General features: G+C 40.2%; 2 protein-coding genes across 2 annotated transcripts in view; one reads left to right on the top strand and one right to left on the bottom strand.

Moving 5' to 3' along the window:
* The window catches only part of veph1 (ventricular zone expressed PH domain-containing 1), a 55,769-nt gene that overhangs the window by 3,021 nt on the left and 29,305 nt on the right, over window positions 1–23,443 (top strand). The window contains exons 2-4 of the mRNA XM_058080026.2: window positions 5,005–5,510; window positions 6,496–6,714; window positions 10,742–10,916. Coding sequence (XP_057936009.2) covers window positions 5,373–5,510; window positions 6,496–6,714; window positions 10,742–10,916 — 532 coding nt within the window. The 5' untranslated portion in view covers window positions 5,005–5,372. The remainder of the gene's footprint in view (window positions 1–5,004; window positions 5,511–6,495; window positions 6,715–10,741; window positions 10,917–23,443) is intronic.
* On the bottom strand, window positions 12,844–20,686 carry ptx3a (pentraxin 3, long a). Its single transcript, XM_058080027.2, has 4 exons — window positions 20,433–20,686; window positions 17,647–17,806; window positions 17,162–17,565; window positions 12,844–14,486 (listed from the first exon to the last, which is right to left on the bottom strand). Exons 1-4 carry the CDS (start codon window positions 20,641–20,643, stop codon window positions 13,819–13,821), a joined length of 1,443 nt encoding a protein of 480 aa, XP_057936010.2. The 5' UTR covers window positions 20,644–20,686; the 3' UTR covers window positions 12,844–13,818.

The raw sequence follows: 23,443 nt of genomic DNA, 5'->3' as shown, positions 1-23,443 counted from the left end.
TCCCTTTAAATTCCTATTCTGTTTAGCTTGCAGGTCACAAAATGTTAATTTTAGACAAAAATTGTTTTTCCTTTTTTAAGTACCAGTTTGGCACTGTTTAAACACTGTACGTAAGTACAGATTTGGTATGGTATCATTTGTAAATGATACCAACCCTCCTCTCGGAGACGTGAAACACCCAATCGTTGGTTCATTGCTGCAAATTGAGAGCATAAATAATGGAGAACTTTTCCTTTTGTTCCACATCTCACACACACACACACACACACATCTTTGCAGCTTCGAGGAGTCTATCGCTGAGTCTCTTTGTAATTTTTTTCATTGTTTCTATTCTTGTAACCCATTGGATCAGTGACATCACAGTTTTCTTACAGCCTGAGACAGCCCTTACCGTTAATATGAAAAGTTTGTTCAAGTTATCATAAGACAGCACAAAGTGTTTGAATTGGAGAGGTCACATCGAAATGAATGGCAGTACTGTAGCTCTGTAAAGACTTCTTGGGCTTTGGGCATGGAATTGCAATAAATTGCTGGAGATTTGCTAATCTCCTCCCTGACTGCTGTCAAGGACACTGACTTGACACTGACAAGACAAATGCAAGTGCAAGACACTGAATGCACCATGGCAGCCTTGGTGTAGGTTTGTGCTCCACTGAGTGCTATTCTAGTGGAGCGATGCTGGCAGTTTTATTATCTGTATACCAATCATTGGATTCTGGGATGCCACAGTTTGAAATTTGTCACAAGATGACCGTGAGATGCATTCATGGACACTCTGAATGTCTAAATAAACAGAAAAAATATCCAAATATCCATCCATGCATTTTCTATGCCACTTGGGGGCTATGCTGGAGCCTATCCCAGCCGACTTTGGGCGAGAGACATGTATGCTATCCTTTAGCTTAAATTTTCAGGTTGAGGCTGTTCATTCATTCATTAATTTTCTACCGCTTGTCCTCACAAGGCTTGCGGGGGGTGCGGTAGCCTATCCTAGCTTTCTTTGGGTGAGAGGCGGGGTACACCCTGGACTGGTCACCAGCCAATCACAGGGCACATATAGACAAACAACCATGGGCTGAAGCTGTTAATACATGCAAATGTATATATATAATCCTTTTCTGTTATTTATCTTTCTTTCAATAAAATGCAGTAAAAATGGGCATATTTAACACATAATCGCAAATGGTGATTAATCATGATTGATTAATTTGAAAACCGTGATTAATCTGATAAGAAATTGCCATCATTTAATGGTTACAACATAATATTACATGTTTGCCTTCGCATTCATTCATTCATTTTCTACCGCTTGTCCTCACGACGGTCGCGGGGGCTGCTGGAGCCTATCCCAGCCGTCCCTGGGAGAGAGGCGGGGTACACCCTGGACTGGTGGCCAGCCAATCACAGGGCACATATAGACAAACAACCATTCACACTCACATTCATACCTATGGACAATTTGGAGTGGCCAATTAACCTAGCATGTTTTTGGAATGTGGGAGGAAACCGGAGTACCCGGAGAAAACCCACGCATGCACGGGGGGAACATGCAAACTCCACACAGAGATAGCCGAGGGTGGGATTGAATTTGGGTCTCCTAGCTGTGAGGTCTGCGCGCTAACCACTCGTTCGCCTTAGCATTTACACAAAAACAAAAAAAAACAAAGTCCTGAATGCTTATTTCAACATATTCAAGATGTATATGTGTGTGTAAGACGTACATTTCTGTGTAAAATTACAGAGCAACACCGTTCTATTAACCTGTGTGGCTGCATATCTTTCAGGTTGATCGATAACTTTCCAATAATCAGCAACAAGTGCCATAAATGTTTGACTTCAGGTGACCATAATGCAGCATGTACATTCGACACAACTCGAACATACCATGCAAAAACATCAATTAGTTCAAAGTCTCAAAAACAAATGGTTATTGTGATGTAAATATTCTCTTCATGGTTTTACATGTATAGCTGAAAAAGCAGCTTTTCCTACAGGAGCATGGCTACAAATAACCACAACTCATTCCATGGCAACATGGACAGTAACAAACCAAAACGTAAAGCAACACAAACTCCATATCGTTTTTTTTTGGCAAGTTATGCATGATAAAATACATTCTAATTAATAACTCTCTGATAGTGTCTTCTCACTGTGGGAGATGTCTTTCATGCTATGCAGGTGCACGTTACTCAGAAGGACGGGGGCTGAATGAACAGTGAGATATGCAGACATGGGGGTGGGGTGGAGATGGGGGGGTGAAGTGGGGAGGGCTCTGTCTTATAGGTGGCACAAAAGAGGCAGTGTTCTCGCTCTTGCAATGTGCAGAGTGAAGACTGTATTGGTGCTGAAAGCCAGCGAGCCACAGAAGCAAAGAGAGAGCAAAGCGATAGAAAGATAGAGACCCTCCCCACACACTCTCAATGTGGCCCACCAGCATGCACCCCCACTTTCATCCCGTTCACCCCTGGCCTAGTGCCCCACTCACTTGTGGATTTAAAATATATATCCAAAAAACAAAAACAAACCAAACTTAGCATCCAAGCAGTTAATTGTCAGTCTGTTGTAAAGCAACAAAATGCGAGTGTTCCATTGGACGTTGTGCGTGTTTTTAAAAGTCACATTCCTGAGGTCGCTCAGCTGTAACCGGGCAGATTAATAGGAATGAGCAGATTGTTGAAATTGTTTAAAATCTGACATTCTTCTACACCTTGCACATTTATTTAATTGACTGATGTCATTAGAAACACATGGACTGAGATCCAATACGATCCAATCCAATCCACTTTATATATACCTTATATATACAGTTATTATATACAGTTATTATATATACTTTATACTTTATATTTACTTTATATAGCACATTTTATAAACAGAGTTTCCAAAGTGCTGCACAGACTAGTGAAATAAAAAGTAAAAATAAAATACAATAAATAAAAGTACAAATTAAATTTAATCCAAAAAAAGATCAAATAAGAAATAAAACAATAAAATAAAAACAAGATGCAAAACAATAAAAGTGTAAAAAATAAAACCAATTAAAATAAAAGAAAGAACTGTATACGAGAACTGTATACCACAGCAAATTCATAACAATAAGGAATTTTGTTCAGTAAAGAAAAACTCAGAAATAATCAATAAAAAATGTAAATACATAATACTAATATTAATTCCTATTATTAAAAAAACTAACTTAATTCACAAATCAGCTCAAAAGTACAGGTGAGATTTGCTTTCACTTAACTCACAAAAGCTCACAAATCTTCCAAAAATAATGATCTACTGAGCAGTACTATGTACAAATTCACTCATATTATGTAATATGTGCTATTTATGCATAAATCTATGCACGGAACATGCTGACGGTAGCAGTGCCTCTAAAGTGTGTCTCTGAGCGACTGATAAATCTCATCGCTTCTGTTTTCATGGCTGCTTCGGTATCTCCAGCTTCACTGGGACCAGCAAGAATTCCTGATGTGGTAACCCCGGCAACATGGGCGGGTTTCCAGAGCCAACACCAAAGTGCTTCTTCTTTGTGCCTTTCTTTGGGCTAGATTGGTGTTGGCCGGGACGACGATGATGATGATGATGATGATAATGTCTGGCTGTAGAGGGAATGAGTGCAGATTGTAGACAGTGACACAGATACATACACTTAGCTGGTGGAGTCGAGCTCGAAGCAAACTAACTCATGATCACAAGAAGCAGATGGATGGATGGGTGGATGATTTTAAGAAAGGCTGTATGTGTGTTTGAGAGTCCTTGTTGCAAAATGTAATGTGTTAATACCCCTCACAGTGAAATGTTGTTTTCATAACCATTTGCTACATAAACTATTTGCCAATAAAGATACTGTGTAAAAATACATCATATTATCAATGGTAGTTTACAAGAACAGATTGTAGGTAAAATTGCATATTTTCACAATTACGATTTTTTTGGACACAAATAAAATTACTGGGGCTGCACGATGCTCGAGTGGTTAGTGAACCACACAGCTAGGAAACCTGAGTTTGATTCCATCTTCAGCCATCTCTGTGTGGAGTTTGCATGTTCTCCCTGTGCATGCATGGGTTTCCTCCCACATTCCAAAACCATGCTAACTTAATTAGTGACTCCAAATTGTCCATAGGTATGAATGTGAGTGTGAATGGTTGTTTGTCTATATGTGCCCTGTGATTGGCTGGCCACCAGTCCAGGGTGTACCCCGCCTCTCGCCCGAAGACAGTTGGGATAGGCTTCAGCACCCCCCGCGACCTTTGTGAGGAAAAAGCGGTAGAAAATCAATGAATGAATGAATGCACGGCGGACGAGTGGTTTGCACGCAGGCCACACACCTAGGAAACCCGAGTTCGATTCCACCCTCGCCCATCTCTGTGTGGAATTTGCATGTTCTCCCCGTGGGTTTTTTCCGGGTACTCCAGTTTCCGCTCACATTCCAAAAACATGCTAGGTTAATTAGCGACTCCAAATTGTCCATAGGTATGAATGTGAGTGTGAATGGTTGTTTGTCTATATGTGCCCTGTGATTGGCTGGCCACCAGTCCAGTGTGTACCCCGCCTCTGGCCCGAACAGCTCGACAGCTGGGATAGGCTCCAGCACCCCCCGTGACCCTCGTGAGGATAAGCGGTATAAAATGAATGAATGAATGAATATAATTACTAGTTGTCCATGTCACGTGCACACGCAAAAGTAGTCGTGATGTCTGACGTTAGCAGCTAAACTTTGCCAAATTGCTGTCATCAGCTGACAACAACCATCAGTACTGTGCATGGGTGTTTTACATTGACATAGTCAAAGCAGAAAAATGTGGGATTTCATGTTATTTGTTCAAATGTCGGCGTCCTCTAGGCAACTTTATAGCAGATTAATAGTAAAGAACCCTTTAAATATTGGTGAGAATCTGTACAAAGGTGTAGATACAGTAGTTTTGTGTACGTATGTGTTGCAGGTTCCTAACATTTACAACAAGTAATTCCTTGTTTTCTTCTCCTCTGTGCCAGGACTCTGCTGTGCCACCACTACCTACTCTGGACTATGCTCTGTCTCTATGGTAACAGGCCTGAGGAAGATCCAGAAAAACACTGAGCCAAGTTGATCCTCATACCTGATCCTGGACACCAGGGATGAAGATTTGAATTCAAACACATTATTGTGTTGATGATAAAACCATAACAGTGACTTAGATGATATTTTTTAGAGTACTTTGTGTGTCCTCTTGGGATCACGGTGGTCCCTTAACATCAGAGGTATTTTCCTCTGATATAAGAGTAAATGATGCTGCAGATATCCTCATTCTATATTAGAAGATACTAAATTTGGCCACAATAGTCCCAAACGGGTCTGAAAGGCATTGTCACCCAGGACCAGGATGCACCAGCTTTTTAGTCAGGTGCTGGGCCAGAGGGATTTGTCACGAGCAGGAGATTTGTTTTCTCTGGAGGATGCAGAGATCGAAGACTGCCTGTCACACGCTCTGGATCAGATCAAGTCTATTTCCTGCTCACCGGTTAGTAGACATGCACATCGGCCAAATATGGTAATGGTTTTATTTCATTTGAACATGCATCAGATTACAATTGAATGCATCACATAATCAGTTCACAGTTCCACATGTCCAAAAGGAGTAGGAAGAAGCAAAGCTTATTAAATTCTACCCCTCCATCTGGTACTTTTACAATCAGTAACTGTTATATTTGTTCACTTCCTGCTTTCCATAATACAGTTTAAGGTTTTTTTGTTTTGTTTTGTTTTTTTTAAATAATGTACATTGTAAAGCTTATTAAATCCTACCCCTCCATCTGGTACTTTTACAATGAGTAACTGTTACATTTGTTCACTTCCTGCTTTCCATAATACAGTTTAAGGGTTTTTTGGGGTTTTTTTTGTTTTTTTTTAAATAATGTACATCGTAAAGCTTATTAAATCCTACTCCTCCATCTGGTACTTTTACAATGAGTAACTGTTACATTTGTTCACTTCCTGCTTTCCATAATACAGTTTAAGGTTTTTTTTTTGTTTTTTTTTAAATAATGTACCTCGTACCGAAGTACAAGGTGATATGACCATCCAATGACATAATGGGTACCATAGTAAGTGTCAATATAGTGATATATATAGCACATCATGACTGGTTCAAGACTCTTCATCCTTGTATTTAGCAAACATCAACTGCTTGTATTGTTTCTTGAATTGGCTCATCGTTGTGCATTGTTTGAGTTCCTTACTCAATCCATTCCATAGTTTGATTCCACATACTGAAATGCTATGGCTTTTTAATGTAGTCCTAGCATATAAGGGCTTCAAATATTTGCTTTATAATTATTGTTTCTTTACTTGAACTGCTTATATGTACACATTTTTCATACTCATATTCATATTTTAACCCTCCAGGTAGGCATTTTGGTGCATGTTGCCCGATTTCTCTCTGTGTTCTCTCTGTGAAATCGTCTTTTTTTCTTTAGTCTCTGAATGTTTATGCGTCTCATTCACAGGATTATTTGACCAATGATAATGACCAGGCTGTGGTCGAGATTTGCATAACACGCATCACCACGGCCATCAGGGAGACAGGCTCCATCGAGCGGCACAGCACGGCCCTGGTGGGGCTTTGGGAGTCGTGTTTGGAACATAACCTCACGCCTCAAGGTGACAACACCGAGGACACGCCGCACACCAAGATAGCCTCGGACATTACCAGCTGCATCTTGCAGGTACACACACACACACACACACACACAAACACACACACAGACAGCACTAACTGAATTGTAAATCACACAGAAGGTCGGCTATAGAGTCTTGCACCTGCAAAAAAATGTTCAGTGAGATTTTGAGCTGACGGAAGTAAGAAATTATGCTTTCATCAGTGTCATGCATTAATGATACATCATAAACAACTTTTTGCATTGATAGGAAATAAATTTAATCCAATTCATGCCTCCGGTTTTAATATTTAAAGTGCCCAAAATACTTTTGAGGACTGGGGGAACCTCTTAAAGGGGAACTTTTGCCCATAATTCGTGATCCTTCCCCCAAAAAATGTAACGTAATTAACAAAATAAATTAGTTACCATTGCTAATGCAGTATTTTTTTTATATCAAAATACAGCAAGATACTGTCAGTATTACATGTTATCATCAAATCGCTGTTCGAGGGTTTTTGCAGTCGAAATAGGTGTGTCCCAATGAAGTGCATTGTTAGCTTGCTTATATTAACTCGTTTTTCAGCATTATAATGCACAGAAAAGGGAAATAAATATATGTTCATGTTTCACATAAGGATTGGGATAATGGTTAAAATTCCCCCAAAAGTGCAGTTCCCCTTTAACTGGGCCAAATATACACACAGTTCCATCGTGTAGTGATTGGAGGTATAATAATAATAATAATAATAATAATAATAATAATAATAATAATAATAATAATAATAATAATAATAATAATAATAATAATAATAATAATAACAATAATAACAACAACAACAACAACAACAACAACAACAACAACAATATATAAATAAATAAATAAATAAATAAATAAATAAATAAATAAATAAATAAATAAATAAATAAATAAATAAATAAATAAATAAATAAATTTAATTTATAACGCACTTTATATAAAATGAATGATCTCAAAGTGCAACAGTTACAATAAAAAAATAAAAAATAAGAATTAACAACGAGTGTCACCACACACAGTGACCCAAAGTCATTAAATATGCATTAAAATAGGCAAGCTATGTAAAAGCTTTTCTAAAAAGATATGTTTTTAAACTTTTTTAAAAATAATAATAATACCTTGAATAATACAATATTACAGACAGTCAGAGTGGTACACACTAAACACATTATTGAATTAATGCTCTGGATTTAATATAGGTTAGCCAATGGAAAGTAAACAAATCGGTGCCACCTCGAGCTGCCACTTCGCTGCTTGCCCATTCCCACTTCAGACTTCCACCACGAGATGATGGAAATTGAGTGGGACCCATTCTCCTCTGTTCTTTCTCCAAATATTTCCTGTGGGAATAGGAATGTGCTTAATACCCCTGTAATGAGGCTGCTTCTTCAGGAGACACACACACACACACACTGAAGTGAGCCTGAAAGCTTTGACAGAAGCCCAAGGCCCTGCTATCCAAACTCCAACAGCACGGGAGCTCTTCTTCTTTCATTTTCTTTCCCCTCTGACCATCTGTCTTTTCTTTTTTGTCCTTCTGTTCTCACTTTGACTTCACAGTTGAAACTGCAGATGCTCAAACGTCCCTCATGCCCTTCCACTGTTGCTCCCACTGAGAGGCACACGCATGTAAACTGGAGAACACATCAGTGACGCAATACTAACAGTTCAGGTGTACAGTATGCATGTGTAGGTTTCACCCTGCATCATATCACGTACAAAGACCGACCCGTTGTAAGTTAACTGTGTGTAAGATCCAAATATTTTCTGATTTACTGAACTTTAATTCCAAATACTGTATGTGTATCATTATATGAATATATCTGAAACCAAATTTAGAATGCCTGCAAGACTCATATTTACTATCAAACTCATTAATGTGGTTCATTTGAATTAAATGGCGACCCATTTGCTCATGATCATAGCCATAGTAGAGGAAATTACCTACCTCTGTAATTCTTGTGTGCAGTGCCATCATGTGGTGATTAGTGGTATGGCGTTACAGGACTTCATTCATTCATTCATTCATTTTCTACCACTTATCCTCACGAGGGTCGTTGGGGTGCTGGAGCCTATCCCAGCTGTTTCCGTGCTATAGGCGGGGTACTCCCTGGACTGGTCTCCAGCCAATCACAGGGCACATATAGACAAACAACCATTCACACTCACATTCATACCTATGGACAATTTGGAGTCGCCAATTAACCTAGCATGTTTTTGGAATGTGGGAGAAAACCGGAGTACCCGGAGAAAACCCGCGTATGCACGGGAATATGAGAACATGCAAACTCCACACAGAAATGACAGAGGGATTGAACTCAGGTCTCCTAGCTGTGAGGTCTGCACGCTAACCACTCGACCGCCGTGCAGCCTGCACTACAGGAGTGTCATACTTAATAAATATACAGTACTGTACCTATAGAAGTTATTTAAACTGTAATAAATGTGCATAAATAATAATATAACGTGCATTTAGATATTATTTATCTAATTTATTTAGGGCAGCACGGTGGTCGAGTGGTTAGCGCGCAGACCTACAGCTAGGAATTGACCAGGGTTCAATTCCACCCTCGGCCATCTCTGTGTGGAGTTTGCTGGGTTGCGTGGGTTTTCTCCGGGTACTCCGGTTTCCTCCCACATTCCAAAAACATGCTAGATTAATTGGCGACTCCAAATTGTCCATAGGTATGAATGTGAGTGTGAATGGTTGTTTGTCTATATGTGCCCTGTGATTGGCTGGCCACCAGCCCAGGGTGTACTGTGCCTCTCGCCCGAAGACAGCTGGGATAGGCTCTAGCACCCCCTGCGACCCTCGTGAGGAAAAGCGGCAGAAAATGAATGAATGAAGGTATTTAGACGGACGTCTTTATTATGAAGATAATCATACTTGTGCTCCAGTGGATAGTGTTGTTGTGGAGGAACTTAAAAGTCCTGACCTCAAGACCATGAAACATTTTTGGAATCAACTAGAACTGAGATGGTTAGGCAGCTGGTCCAACAACAGCTGAATGGCCAAAATGGACCAAAATTTTGTTGAATGTCCACCACAATGACACTCATTGCTGCACATTTGTCACTCCAGTTGAGGGCGCTGTTACATCTCAAATCTCCTTTCCCATGCTGCTGATCTCTTTGGAGAAAAGTTCTTGTCCAGGTGTCTTCCATCCTTTCATGCATTTTCTATGCCACTTATATTCACAAGGGTCAATGGTGTTATGCTGGAGCCTATCCCAGCTGACTTTTGGTGAGAGGCGGGGTACACCCTGGACTGGTCGCCAGCCAATAACTGGGCACATATAGACAAACAACCATTCACACTCACATTCATACCTATGGACAAATTGGAGTCACCAATTAACCTAGCATGTTTTTGGAATGTGGGAGGAAACCGGAGTACCCGGAGAAAACCCACGCATGCACGGGAAGAACATGCAAACTCCACACAGAGATGCCCGAGGGTGGAATCGCACTCGTAATACCCAACAATAAGAGTAAATAATCAATTTATGGTATAACTAAGACGTTCTCTTGCAGAGCTGAGTAGTGACTGGACAAGAAGCGACGTCGGGGGTTCAGATTTGAGTTTTAGCTTGCCGTGGATTACGGCCACAACAGATTTTGTGAGATAATTTATAAATTGTAATAATAAATTTTGCAATAAAAATCTGCTGTTCCGGTGATCAAGATGCTTGTGTGGCTCACCGTCAACATTAGAGTAACATTACTGACAACTAGTGACCAGTGCAGAATACTACACATTATTTGTATGTATTTTTTGTACATGTATTTTAATTCATTAAAAAAGATAGACCTTTGAAAAACCATGATAAAGTGAAGCCACTTAATTTTAACCGCAAAGTGTCAAAATGATGTTAGTACATTGGTACAAATGTACATTGAATTGAACAAAAGAACATAGATTATTTAAACAATTAAACAGTGAAATGTACAGAGTGACTTTTTACCATTTTCGCTATTGTGACAAATACGTTACATCGGCTTTCCACAGCAATTGATGTTTCCCAACATCCTCCTCCTCCTCTCCTATTTCCACAGAATTACAGTTGTCCATCAGTTATGGTGCTGGCTGTTCCGGTGGCGGTGCGTTTTCTGCATCGAGGCAATCGAGAACTGAGCAGGAACATGTCCAGCTATCTCTCACTGGCTGCTATAGCCGAGATCGATCTGCTGGCTGAACATACCGAGGCCATAACGCTCAGTGTACTCGCAGGTAAGACAATATATCCATATAAATGTATTTACTTTTTGGGTGTATTTTTGTGCATAGGTCAGAGTTTTGTTGGGATTACATAAAAAAAATCTCAATATAAGCCAAAAAGGTATCTGTTTCTTCAGTTTGGATTAAGTGTTGACCATTTTTCTCAACTACAAAAGTAGTACAGTTTAATTTGAGTGTCATTTGAAGTACCGAGTGACTGTAATGTATACTTTACATACCAACGGCTCTGAATCACAGCATGCCAAAGTCAGCGACCTACAGAGCAGCCAAGAAACAAGATGGCGGTTCTTTTTGAAGGCCAGAATATGGCACAAACGAGCACACACAGAGTAGACGGACGATAACTTAAAATAACAAATTCAGAATTCAGTTTTGCCTTTTGTGTCTCGCCGCGGCTCATCAACCGCTTGCAATATTTTACCCTCATGTTGCAGTTTAACGAGCCGTGCCTCCCTGGAACTGAATGTAAACAGAGCACAACATAAACATTGAAACACAAACACAGGAGAGCCCCCCCTCCAAAAAAAAAAAAAAAACAAAACGTGCGCTTCCACATGCAGCTCAACAGATGACCTATGTGTGTCTCTGAGAGGGAAGTGCGCTGATGTAATGGGTGAAGTGCATGATGGAGTATGTGATGTCTTGGTTAAACGTGTATGTTTTTATAGGCATTTAGAATTTCACTTGAAATGTCAATTTCTTTTTTCAGTCTCATGTGGCTTAGTTGAATGTGAGGTCGCAAAAACATATGGACGGTTTGGCGATCCTTAAATATTACAACGCAGGGGTTCCTTCCACCTCATAGCAAAACCTGATCTTAAGGAAGCAGCCAAGTTTGAAAAATATCACCAATTGTACTTAGTCCTAAAACACCCGAGTACAGTCGAAGGAAGGTTTTAAAGGGGGCCTATTGTGCTCATTTTCGGCCCGTGGTATTGAGTTGTGGACTCCTACAGAGCAGTACACACAATAACCCACGCAGAAAGCTTTCTAGATCTTCCAGAATCCGCACCTATTCCAGCTGCATTTTCTTGAATTTCCAAAACGGTCTGTTTTAATTTATCCACAGCCCATGCCCGGGGTACGCCCACTCCGCTATGATTGGTAACACACTCAAGTGCTCCGGAGGACTTTCAGACTACTGCCGAAACCAACTTTCTAATTGATAATAAGTTTATAATAAATGAATTAACCCTAGAGAGATACTTGAAAAATGGTTAGCTCAAGAGCTACCATTTGGAAACCCCTGACTTACAGTGTATGAACTCAACGATTGGTAACGTAGGCACCGCTGATGCCCTGGAGCTCAGGAGAACCGTGACATGAGGGCGCTACGTCCAGCTTGTCTGTCCGAGGAGAAGCACTCATGTCAGACACTTTTTGTTCGAGGCACAACTAGTGCCGTGGAGCTTAGAAGCCGGTACTGCGTTTACTAAGTGCAGACAATCTCGGCACAACAGTTGTATAAATTTGATCATTAAACATTTTTTGCGATATGAATTGAGTAGATCCAACGATTGTGGTGAAAAAGGCTATTAGCAAACTCCAATCGGTTAGAAGGCAGACAATGTTAGGCTTCAACAACAGTTTGGTGGATAGTCCAGCCTCTCCATGTTCACAAAACAGTCCCATATTTTTGTTGTTGGTAGGGAATTGTCAACTCCAACCACTTCTGCCTGATGTTTGCCTCGTTAGTGTTCCTTCCAGTCATGTCCTGGAAGCCATTTCATTGTGCTAATGTGGGGGAATCTTCCACAAAAGAATGCAGCAGAGTGCGGAGGAGGGCATGCCTACAGCTTGTACCTGGGCATGCCCATATAAGGAAGAAAAAAACTCTCTGAAACCAATTTTTCGCTTTGTTATCTTTTAAAACAAAAATAATACATTTTGTTGATGGAAATGAAACACTTTTCCAAACAAAGAAACTATAACATGTGTTTATTCATACCACGCTCTGCACTCAACCAACCACATAATATATTTATGCACAAAGTACATTCATTTTCAACCCGTTGACATTGACTGGGACATCAAAAGCAATATACAGTATAATACAAGACAACATAATTCACAAAATATCAAACCTTGTAAACTTTGCCCTCATTTATAGTATAAAAAAGTCAACCTCAAGTGACAAATACAGCAATTTCACTTTGTAATATAAAAAAAGCGAGATAAATATACATTATCCGATGTGTAAAAAGTACTGAAACAGCTGACAAAGCGGGTGTATGAAGATCTAAATGAGTGAAAAAGTGGAAATGTATGAAATCAAAATCAAAATTGCTGAGTTTCTACAGTTGGTTATGCTTAATCGATGCATGCACAGCAGTTTTCAGTCAGACAAGTATTTGATGGATCACAAGTAGCATGGCTCATTCCATCACAAACTTAATATGGTACCTCTGTTAGTCCTATAGCGAACTAATCCAACAATCTATAAACACCAAGTTTACATTATCAAAAAATGATAATAATGACACAATAACTGTATTTGCTATTTATATACAAAACTAGATGGATATTTGTTTTTGACCTGTTGTTGGTCTCTCCTGTGTCTGCTCAGTTATTTTATTTATTGGCTCAGAATGTGCTTACTCATACAATGGATACTTTCTTTCACACTAATTAAAGTCTTTGGTCAACAACATGTCTTGCTACGACGCACCTTTTCTCAAAATGAATGCACACCACTGTTTGTGTTGTAGAGAGCAGCATGTGTAAATGATATGGCCTCAGTTGAAATTGAAATTATTACCCTTATGAAACATTGAAGTATTGAAGTACTTGTACAAAGATTATAGCAGAGTAGATGTTCTCTCCGTTTTAGAATGAAAAGCTTCTTACAGAGTTTCTGGGATTAAAAAAAAACAATTTTGATGATTGCAGTCTTTTAGTTGACGAATTGAGCGCCTCCGTGTGGCACCATCTCCGTCACACCCCACATCACTATATTCCCCCTATGCTTGCAACCTTGACCGTCTTGCAAAGCCAACTGGGAAATCTTCTCCTCTGGCAGCACTTTGTCCCACATATTGACCCCTGTCATTGTTCCTGTGAATGCCAACTTGGGATCAAACCCTGCCTCGAACCCCGCCATACCGTTTCCGCTGCTGCTCGGGGTCAGATGGCAGCAACCGTTCCTTTCCTGTCCCAACTGTAGAGAACCTCCGTCTGGTAGGATGTGTCCTTCAGCCACTCCTGGTGTAGAAGCTACCTTTTTCCCACCTGCCCACAAAGAAGCCAGGCCTTGCTCAGAGGACCAAACACCACATAGGTGGAGCCATTCTGGTGGACTGTCTGGTTTGACCACTCCACGTGCCTCCACCAGGTGAGTTTCTCCTCCTATGGTTAAAAAGGCGGACGTGTGGCTCAGCAGCAGCTGGATCTCATAGGGATTGCGGCGGTTGCCGTAGGAGAAGAGCACTGTTTTGTTGGAGACAACGACTGGTTTCACCCACAAGCAGACGGTGAAGGAGGACAGTGAAAGAGGAACATCTGGTATTACAGAAGTGTATATCCGACGGGAGCGCATGGGGTAGAGGAGTGCCATCTCACAACCTGTGGAGCAAGAAAAAAGGAATTAATACATTTGTACAAGCTGAAAGTTAGGTTAGGTACTTTTTACTTTCAACTCGTTAGGGGTAACTTTTTGACTCGGTTCTGTTGATCGAACCAAATTTCAATCAGTCCCTGACTCTTCCAGGTCCCAAATCTCTCTTAAAGAGAAACTGCACTCACTTTTTGGGGGGATTTTGCCCATCAGTCGCAATCCTTATGTGAAACATATACACAACGATGAGCCAATTCAAGAAACAACACAAGCAGTTGATGTTTGCTAAATACAAGGATGAAGAGTCTTGAACCAGTCGTGATGTGCTATATCAGGGGTGGGCAAACTACGGCCCGGGGGCCACATCCGGCCCGCCAAGTGTTTGAATACGGCCCGCCCAATCTTTCCAAAGTACTTCATTTAAACTCAACATACAACCTGGCATCATGGCCTGAGCCAACCTTTTGATGGTTTTATTAATTTTGTTTTTTGACATGGTCTGTTGTAATAATTATTATTATTAGATTATTATTAGATTATTAGATTATTATAATTATTATTAGAACTATTATGATTATTATAATTATTATATTAATGCTAATTATTATATTAATTATATATAATATTATTGTTATATTTGCATATTTTACATAATAATAATATAATAATTATCATTTTAATTTTATTGTCATTATTATAATATTTTATTATTTTTAAAATATTTAAACATAAATATAAAATAATAAATAATAATAGCAGATTGCATGACAATTTTATAGATACAATAATACCAGGTGGACTGTTACGTGTAAAATATATAGTCTGCCCCCCCCCCGTAAATTTTGTCATATCAATGCGGCCCGCGAGTCAAAAAGTTTGCCCACCCCTGTGCTATATATATCACTATATTGACACTTACTATGGTACACATTATGTCATTGGATGGTCATATCACCTCGTACTTCAGTACCAGGTACATTATTAGAAAAAAACAACAAAAAAAACTTAAACTGTATTATGGAAAGCAGGAAGTGAACAAATGTAACAGTTACTGATTGTAAAAGTACCAGATGGAGGGGTAGGATTTAATAAGCTTTGCTTCTTCCTACTCCTTTTGGACATGTGGAACTGTGAACTGATTATGTGATGCATTCAATTGTAATCTGATGCATGTTCAAATGAAATTAAACCAATACCATTAACATTACCATATTACCAAACACGAGCATATATTTAGTTCTGTGCATTCTAGCGCAATAAAAACAAGTCAACAATGGACGTCATGGGAAATACGTATTTTGATGCAAAAGCCATCACAAAAAACACTCAATTAACCAAGAAACGAAAATCTATATCTGGCAGACTAACTCAATGCCTTGCTGGCCGCTTGTGTCAGCGTTACTCACAAATGGAAGAGCGGTTATCTAGCTCTCAATTTCGCTACAAAGTTTTTTTACCTGAGGACTGAAGACACAGTCATCCCAGAGAGCGGACACTGTAACTGTTGTTGCTGTATTGATGCTGATGATTATTGATTATTGTAGCATCAGGCGATGTTATCAATGTACTGTCTATCAAATGATTTTTTAAAGGGCTTTATAGTCAAAATAGGTGTGACGTGTATTGTTAGCTAGCTCATATTAACTTATTTATGGTGTTATAATGCACAGAAAAAGGAAAAAAAATACAGTATGTGTTCATGTTTCACATCAGTATTGTGAATGATGGGCAAAATTCCCAAAAAGTGCAGTTCCCCAAGGTACTGGTGTTTCTATGAATTAAAATGGGCTTCTGATTGTGAGATGCCCAAGATACACGTTGGATTTAGTTGATTGGTTTGGTTTGCGGTTGCTCTATGTCCTTTGGAATGGATTTTGCCGTAATGATGATGAGAGGTAGACTAATTTTCCAACTGAAATGACATGTACACAGAATTTGGTTGAAATGGTGAGCAGTAGCTCCTAATAATCACTGCTAACCGTTGTGTCATTCATAGAATATTGGTTAAAAAAGGCATTTTGAGCATAGTGCTCATCTGGGTCTTCTTGTCCACAGTGGTTTGGTTTGTTTTTCTCTGGTGGTTGATTATCTTTTTCTTATACAGTTCCCAGTTGCTGTTTTATTCTCGACTGAAATTAACAAGTGATTCCCCAGGCCTAAATTTGTCTTAGTCTAATTAGTTTGTCCAACTCATCGTTATGAGTCACTGTTTATCTGAGAGACGGGCTGTAGATGGGAGTCATAGTGGAAACACTGTGCGTTCAGTTGTCTAATTATCTGTTTATATCATAATTAATCAATTAGATGTGTTGCAAATTGTCTGTGGTGTGCTCAGTATACATGTTACGATGCCATGTACATTTCAGGTGCAATGAGCGAGGATACGGATGAACCATGAAAGACGGTTTGTGTAACTGTATCATCTGACATTGTTAAAAAAAAATGGAAAAGAAGGGGGCTTAACCTGACTAGAGACAGACAACAAAGTATTTAGGACAAACACGAGCCGTGAGATTAGTCACTGAGTGCTGAGAAGCAAGGGGGGGTCTCATTCCTGAATGTGAAGCATGACCTGAATATGTCAGCGCAGATAAAAATTGAAAGAAATAAGATGGCAGGCTAAAAAATAAATAACAGATTAAGCAGTAGCAAAGGGAGAAAGATGAGACAGGTGATAAGTTACCTGCAGGCAGGTGTCTTGGCTGCAGTGACCTCAGCCCCTCCAGCTCCGTTCTTGTCTGCTGCAGAAGAGCCAGCACTCCCTCTAAAGTTCCCTCTCTGTTGCCTGCTCCTCCGATCTCTGGTTGTTGGGGTGCTGCTTTAACAGTTCCTGCGTTGCTGAAACAGCTGGTTTCCATCTTGGCTAGTCTGGTCGCTTGGGTTCGTGTGGCGGAGAGAAGCTGTTGTAGCATTGCCTCCAGGTTGTTTGAATTCCCAACAGAATTTCCCTCAACAGGACCAGAAGTATGATCACCAAATTTTAGCCGCACCAGGGATTCTCTGAGTCTTGCTTCCATTTGCAAGGCCATCCTTCTTCCTGCTGTCTCCACTGCAGCGCCGCAGGAACCCCCATACTGGGCCACAAACCTAGCAAAAAGAACAAACATAAAGGATCTGAATGGAGCCACCTCGATTAATCATTATGTAAAATATGATAGGATAACCTACCTGAGAATCTCCCCTCGTAAAGAACCCATCTCCACTTTTACAATGTCATCGGCATACTGGAGAAGCATGTTTTCCCTCATTTGGCTATTCTCCAGCATTGAGAAGATTTTGTCCCATTTTGTGAGGTCTGGAGAATTGCAGGGAGCCGCACTCGGTGTGGCTGGAGAAAGATAGTAATAATTAACATGACACATTTCTCAGGAAGTGATTTCATTCTGGCCGACTGCTGATCTGCTTCTCTTGTGTAATCTATTGAATTGGAAAGAAGAAGAAAATAATAAAGTAATAGTTTTTTTCGGTTGGTTTTCTATTGCAGGAGCCTAAAAGTTGGTGAATGTTGACAGGAATTAATCAATGCATGGAGAAGATGAAGTGTAAATGCTTGTCTAACCTTGGTGCTTACCATACAAGCAGACTTGGGGGGTGTGGGGGGGTCAAACTCAATTGTACAGGGACACAAACCCTCTTATAGTTCAAGCAGAGGAACCACTCCATATTGATATCCAACTGTTGCCTCTGTATTGATGCTAACTGTAAGATAAACATGCCCTGTGATTGGCTGACGACCAGTCCAGGATTTACCCCGCCTCTCGCCCGAAGATAGCTGGGATAGGCTCCAGCACCCCCCCGGCGACCCTTGTGAGGATAAGCAATAGAAAATGAATGCATGAATAATCCATCCAGACGTCTCCTGGGCAGTACCCTCTTGAGAAGCAGCTCGAGTTTCTACCCTCAAATTGACCTTGAAACAATCTAGTTCCTGTAGTTACAAAACAAGGGTACGTTTCAGGGTGGTGAGTTCCTGCAGTAAAAAAAAAAAAGGTCTTCTGCCCTGGCTGGTAACAGTGACCTCAGAAAGTAGGTCAGGCAAACATTTCAAGATGAGTTCAACGGATCTGAGGGTGGACTACATCATTGTGATGTTGAAGACTCTGCATTACTTAGAATTAAGGGCCTGAAGGAGTAAACCTTGCTATGTATACCTATTAAGACTACATAGTTCCCAGAGACATACTGTCTGGTTAGTTTAAAGGAATTAAACTAAATAAAATGTATGCACTAAGAGGCTTATTTGATAGTTGTTTGAAATATCAGCGACATGTTGGGTCTTTTTTAAAACCTTTTTTGGTAACATAAAGTGGATGTTCCAATGCTCCAAGTAATGTAATGTTAATATTATTACACTGTTCAGTCAGTGGCATGCTGACACCACCAATGTTGTGTTGTGTTGTGTTAAGGTACACCAGAAAACCTCAGTTATTATATTGTGTGCTATGAAAAATTTGTTTCAAATATGAACAAATGTAGGTCGGCCAGTGTCTCAGAGGGATTTCTGTTCCACTTTAGATGTTTCACTATGTAGCACCATCATAAAATAGTTCATGGATATATGGATCTATAGTGAAATATATTCATCAAATAAATAAATGCAGGTGGCACGGCGGTTGAGTGGTTAGCGCGCAGACTTCACAGCTAGGAGACCAGGGTTCGATTCCACCCTCGGGCATCTCTGTGTGGAGTTTGCATGTTCTCCCCGTGCATGCGTGGGTTTTCTTCGGGTACTTCCACATTCCAAAAACATGCTAGGTTAATTGGCGACTCCAAATTGTCCATAGGTATGAATGTGAGTGTGAATGGTTGTTTGTCTATATGTGCCCTACAGTCCTTTTCTTGCGTAGAAGACAACTGGGGTAGAAGACAACACCCCCCGCAACCCTTGTGAGGAAAATAATGAATGAGCAGAAAATGAATGAATGAATAAATAAATGCAACATTTCATAAGACATTATAGGCTTGAAATTAGTTCTGGTCGGATTTCGGTGCTGAGGAAAGTAGTTCCAGCTCGTTACTGGGGACAGTTAAATAAAGAGTTTGGTTTCTCAAAACAGTATGTGTTCAAAAGCACAAGACATTTGCATTACAAAAATGCCTAATAGAAAAAATCAGACCTTACTAATCGCTTGACGTTATTTTCTCTGTCGATGTATCACTTCAGGCTCCCGCCTGTCCATTGTTACGTACATTTGCATCACAGGTTTCATTGTGTTTACTGCTGGGATAGTGAAAGTAAACATGTCTGACTATGAAACAAGTGATGACGATATTTCTTTTAGCACAAAGTCAAAGGGGTATCTTTATGAACCGGAATAATTCAACTACTGTCCTTAATTTTAAAAAATTGTCATCAATTATACTGCTAGTCTCATATGTTCAAGGCTCATTAACTATGGCCTTCAGTCGGCTTTAAACCGGATTGAGTTTGTTTCTAGTTAACTGTTGCCGCTACAATGAGGCCTCCCCCTGGATTAAATCAGCAAATACTCAAAATGCAAACTGCGTGACGGAAATAACTACACACGCTTGTGCATTCCCACACTCAAGGACATTCCTACACACATTTGTCTGTATCATTTACACACACCACACACACACAGGAGTACTTCCCAACAGCTGAGAAGAATTTATGAATGACTTGTGTCTCTATTATGTTTGTTCTGGTCCTGCTTCTGTAGAAACACAAGAAAAAAAGAACTTCCTTTGCTAAGTTGGCCTCTTCAAGTACAATAAAGGATTTTTTTGTACAGGTAGAGTAATTGACAGCTACAACACTTTCAATGCAATAATACTTAAATCAAGAATGTCATGCACATCTACCATATAGGAATTATTCCTATATTTTGCTGTATTATACTAATAGGTAAAACATATATATAACAATTATTTCTCCAAAAGTCAATGGGGATGCATTCAAATCCATGATTCTTTGGTCACAGTGTAACACTCACGCTCTGGTGTCTCCTCCTCGGTGATTTCGTTGTAGTAGGTGTCAGCATAGTTGACCTCGATATCGTCCTCATAGGTAAGAGCCAGACACGCACACATCGACCACACAGCGACTGCCAGGGGGAGCCTCCAGTGCAACATGCTGCTCTGCTTTGGAAGTGGAGAATAGATGGATGTTGATTGGCCTCCTATTTGGCTTGTGTTTTTATGCATGTGAGGAAATGTCAGTCAGTCAGTCAGTGAGTGTGCGTGGTTCCCTCCCATCTGTCTGACTTTATACAGCTCTGCAGGTCACCCACTCTTTTTTCACGTGCTCCCTCCCTCATACCTCTTGCAGTGTTTGTCCCTCCTCCCACTTTCCCACTCCCATTCTTTCTCATTAAATGCTGAGCAATCCTTTGGCAGGAAGCCTGCCAGTGTTGTCTACACCAGGCAGAGTGAGTGAGGGAGGAAGAAAGAAAGGGCCTCCTTGGGCTTGAGTCACGCACAAACACACTCATTTCTATCAATCATATGTATTTTATAGGATAGCTTGCGGTTGACTTTACTCTACTTTTCTATCAGGTGTTGACATGCACATAAATCGCCATCGGGGCACGTTTACAATGAAGCGTGATTACAGTTATTGCATCACTATATGGCTTGATTCATAATTATAAATGACAATAGGAGAAATGCATGCCTTTTGACTACAGATAGACAGCGCAGAGATGAAGTGCATGGTCAGCTGCATTGCTCCGAATCACTGGTGTGTGTGTGTGTGTGAATGACAGGAAGAAAAGCTCTGACTCACTTGAGGAGACATTATTTGTCACCATGGTATAGAAGATATAGAAGACTTGAGCATTTTTCTCTGGAAAAAATACAATTTATATTTGTGTTTATTTTTGTGCCAGTATCGTAAATATCGGACTGCACGGCCGCCGAGTGGCCTCACATTAGGAGACAGCTCGGAGATTGTCCATCTCTGTGTGGAGTTTGTATGTTCTCCCCGTGCATGCATGGGTTTTCTCCGGGGACTCCGATTTTCCTCCCACATTCCAAAAACATGCTAGGTTAATTGGGGACTCCAAATTGTCCATAGGTATAAATGTGAGTGTGAATGGTTGTTTGTCTATATGTGCCCTGTGATTGGTTGGCCCGTCAGTGTCATTTTACTGTCTCCAACTTATGACCCCCAATGGACCAAAACTCATTAATCTATAAAGCCATTTTTCTACAATTACACAAGGCATCGAACAAAAAAAAAAACACTTGAACCCTCAGCTGTGACAAACATATCAAGTTTAAATTGTGAACCCAAACCACTGTGACATTCTTAATCTGTGTAATTTATGAAGAAATCCGCTGTATGTGTCCACCACATGGGTTCTTCTGCGCTGTCAGACCACATCCACGTGTTTGGCATGCTTCTCTGCTTATTTTTGAAAGGTTAAAAAGAATTATTGTCTGGCCCTGCGGTGTTTCATCCTTGGCTTTTCTCCAAGTCGCTTGACATGGATCATTATGTAAGACCATAAATAAAGACTTTATGCTGCTTCTCTGTCATTGTCTTTGCAGAAATGTCCTATATGATTTATCGAGCTTAAACAAAACATTTGGTTTTGGTTTATCTGGTGGTGCCAGGAAGGCTGACAAAGCAGTTCATGCTAAGTAAGATGTGTGTATTAAAATGTGAAACTTTGAACAAAAAGACACGATCCTGAGGTCGCACGATTTAGCATTAAACCAAAATAAACACTCACACGGTCACAAAAAAATCTGAGATCCAACATCAGCATGTCATCTTGTGTGCTCCACATTGCTCCAATCTCAAAATTGTGAAGTAACATTCAGTAACTAAATAAAATAAAGTGAAACTGACTGACACAATGGAGAAGTAACTACCACGAATAAAACAAAACACCTTCTTTAGTCCGAGTTAGTCTTAGTTATTGGGAAAATACTGGACATTTGTCCCAAATATCACATATCACGGCACTTGAACACCTCAGGCATAACGTCAAAGTGGAACAAGACACTGAGGGGTGAAAGTGTACCTAGAAAGCCTTATTTATTAGGATTCTGTGTACTTTTGTTACATATTCCTGTCTACATACTATTTCAAGGAGGCAATTATTCATTAATTCATTTTCTACTGCTTTTCCTCACCCTGGACTGGTGGCCGGCCAATCACAGGGCACATATATAACTTCCGCTTTTCATCAATTCTCTGATGGCAACACCAGGTCCCATAGTTATTGTAAAAAAAAAATATATATATATTTTTTGACTAATAATAGTTCATAGTCAACCACAAAACAGCAGTCATTTAATAATTAATTATTCATTCATTCATTCATTTTCTACTGCTTTTCCTCACAAGGGTCGCGGGGGTGCTGGAGCCTATCCCAGCTGTCTCCGGGCGAGAGGCGGTTTTGGTCCATTGGGGGTCATAAGTTGGAGACAGTAAAATGACACTGACGGGCCAGCCAATCACAGGGCACATATAGACAAACAACCATTCACACTCACATTTATACCTATGGACAATTTGGAGTCCCCAATTAACCTAGCATGTTTTTGGAATGTGGGAGGAAACCGGAGTACCCGGAAAAAACCCACGCATGCACAGGGAGAACATGCAAACTCCACACAGAGATGGCCGAGGGTGGAATTGAACCCTGGTCTCCTAGCTGTGAGGTCTGAGCGCTAATCACTCGACCGCCGTGCCGCCCAAGGCTATTATTATTGGTCAATATTTTTTGACTAATAATAGTTCATAGTCAACCACAAAACAGCAGTCATTTATTAATTAATTAATTTTTGAAAAAAAAATCATAAGGCAATGCAATGAGGAAAGACCGTACCTGGATTCATTCCAGAACCGCCTGGCTGTAAGGCATGCATGCTACCCACGTGTGCCACCATCCTGCCCTAATAGTTTCCATTTGAGTCTCAATGAGCCATTCTTTCCTTTTCACCTCCATAGCAGCAGCTCTCTGTAGGGTATATCTATGAATGAAAGGTTTTC

Source organism: Doryrhamphus excisus, linkage group LG8 (genome assembly GCF_037039965.1).
Source record: "Doryrhamphus excisus strain RoL-2023G ecotype Guam linkage group LG8, RoL_Dexc_Guam_v1.1, whole genome shotgun sequence".
NCBI classification, from domain to species: domain Eukaryota; kingdom Metazoa; phylum Chordata; class Actinopteri; order Syngnathiformes; family Syngnathidae; genus Doryrhamphus; species Doryrhamphus excisus.
The sequence above is the reverse complement of the archived record's forward strand: the minus strand, read 5'-3'. Positions and strand labels throughout refer to the sequence as shown.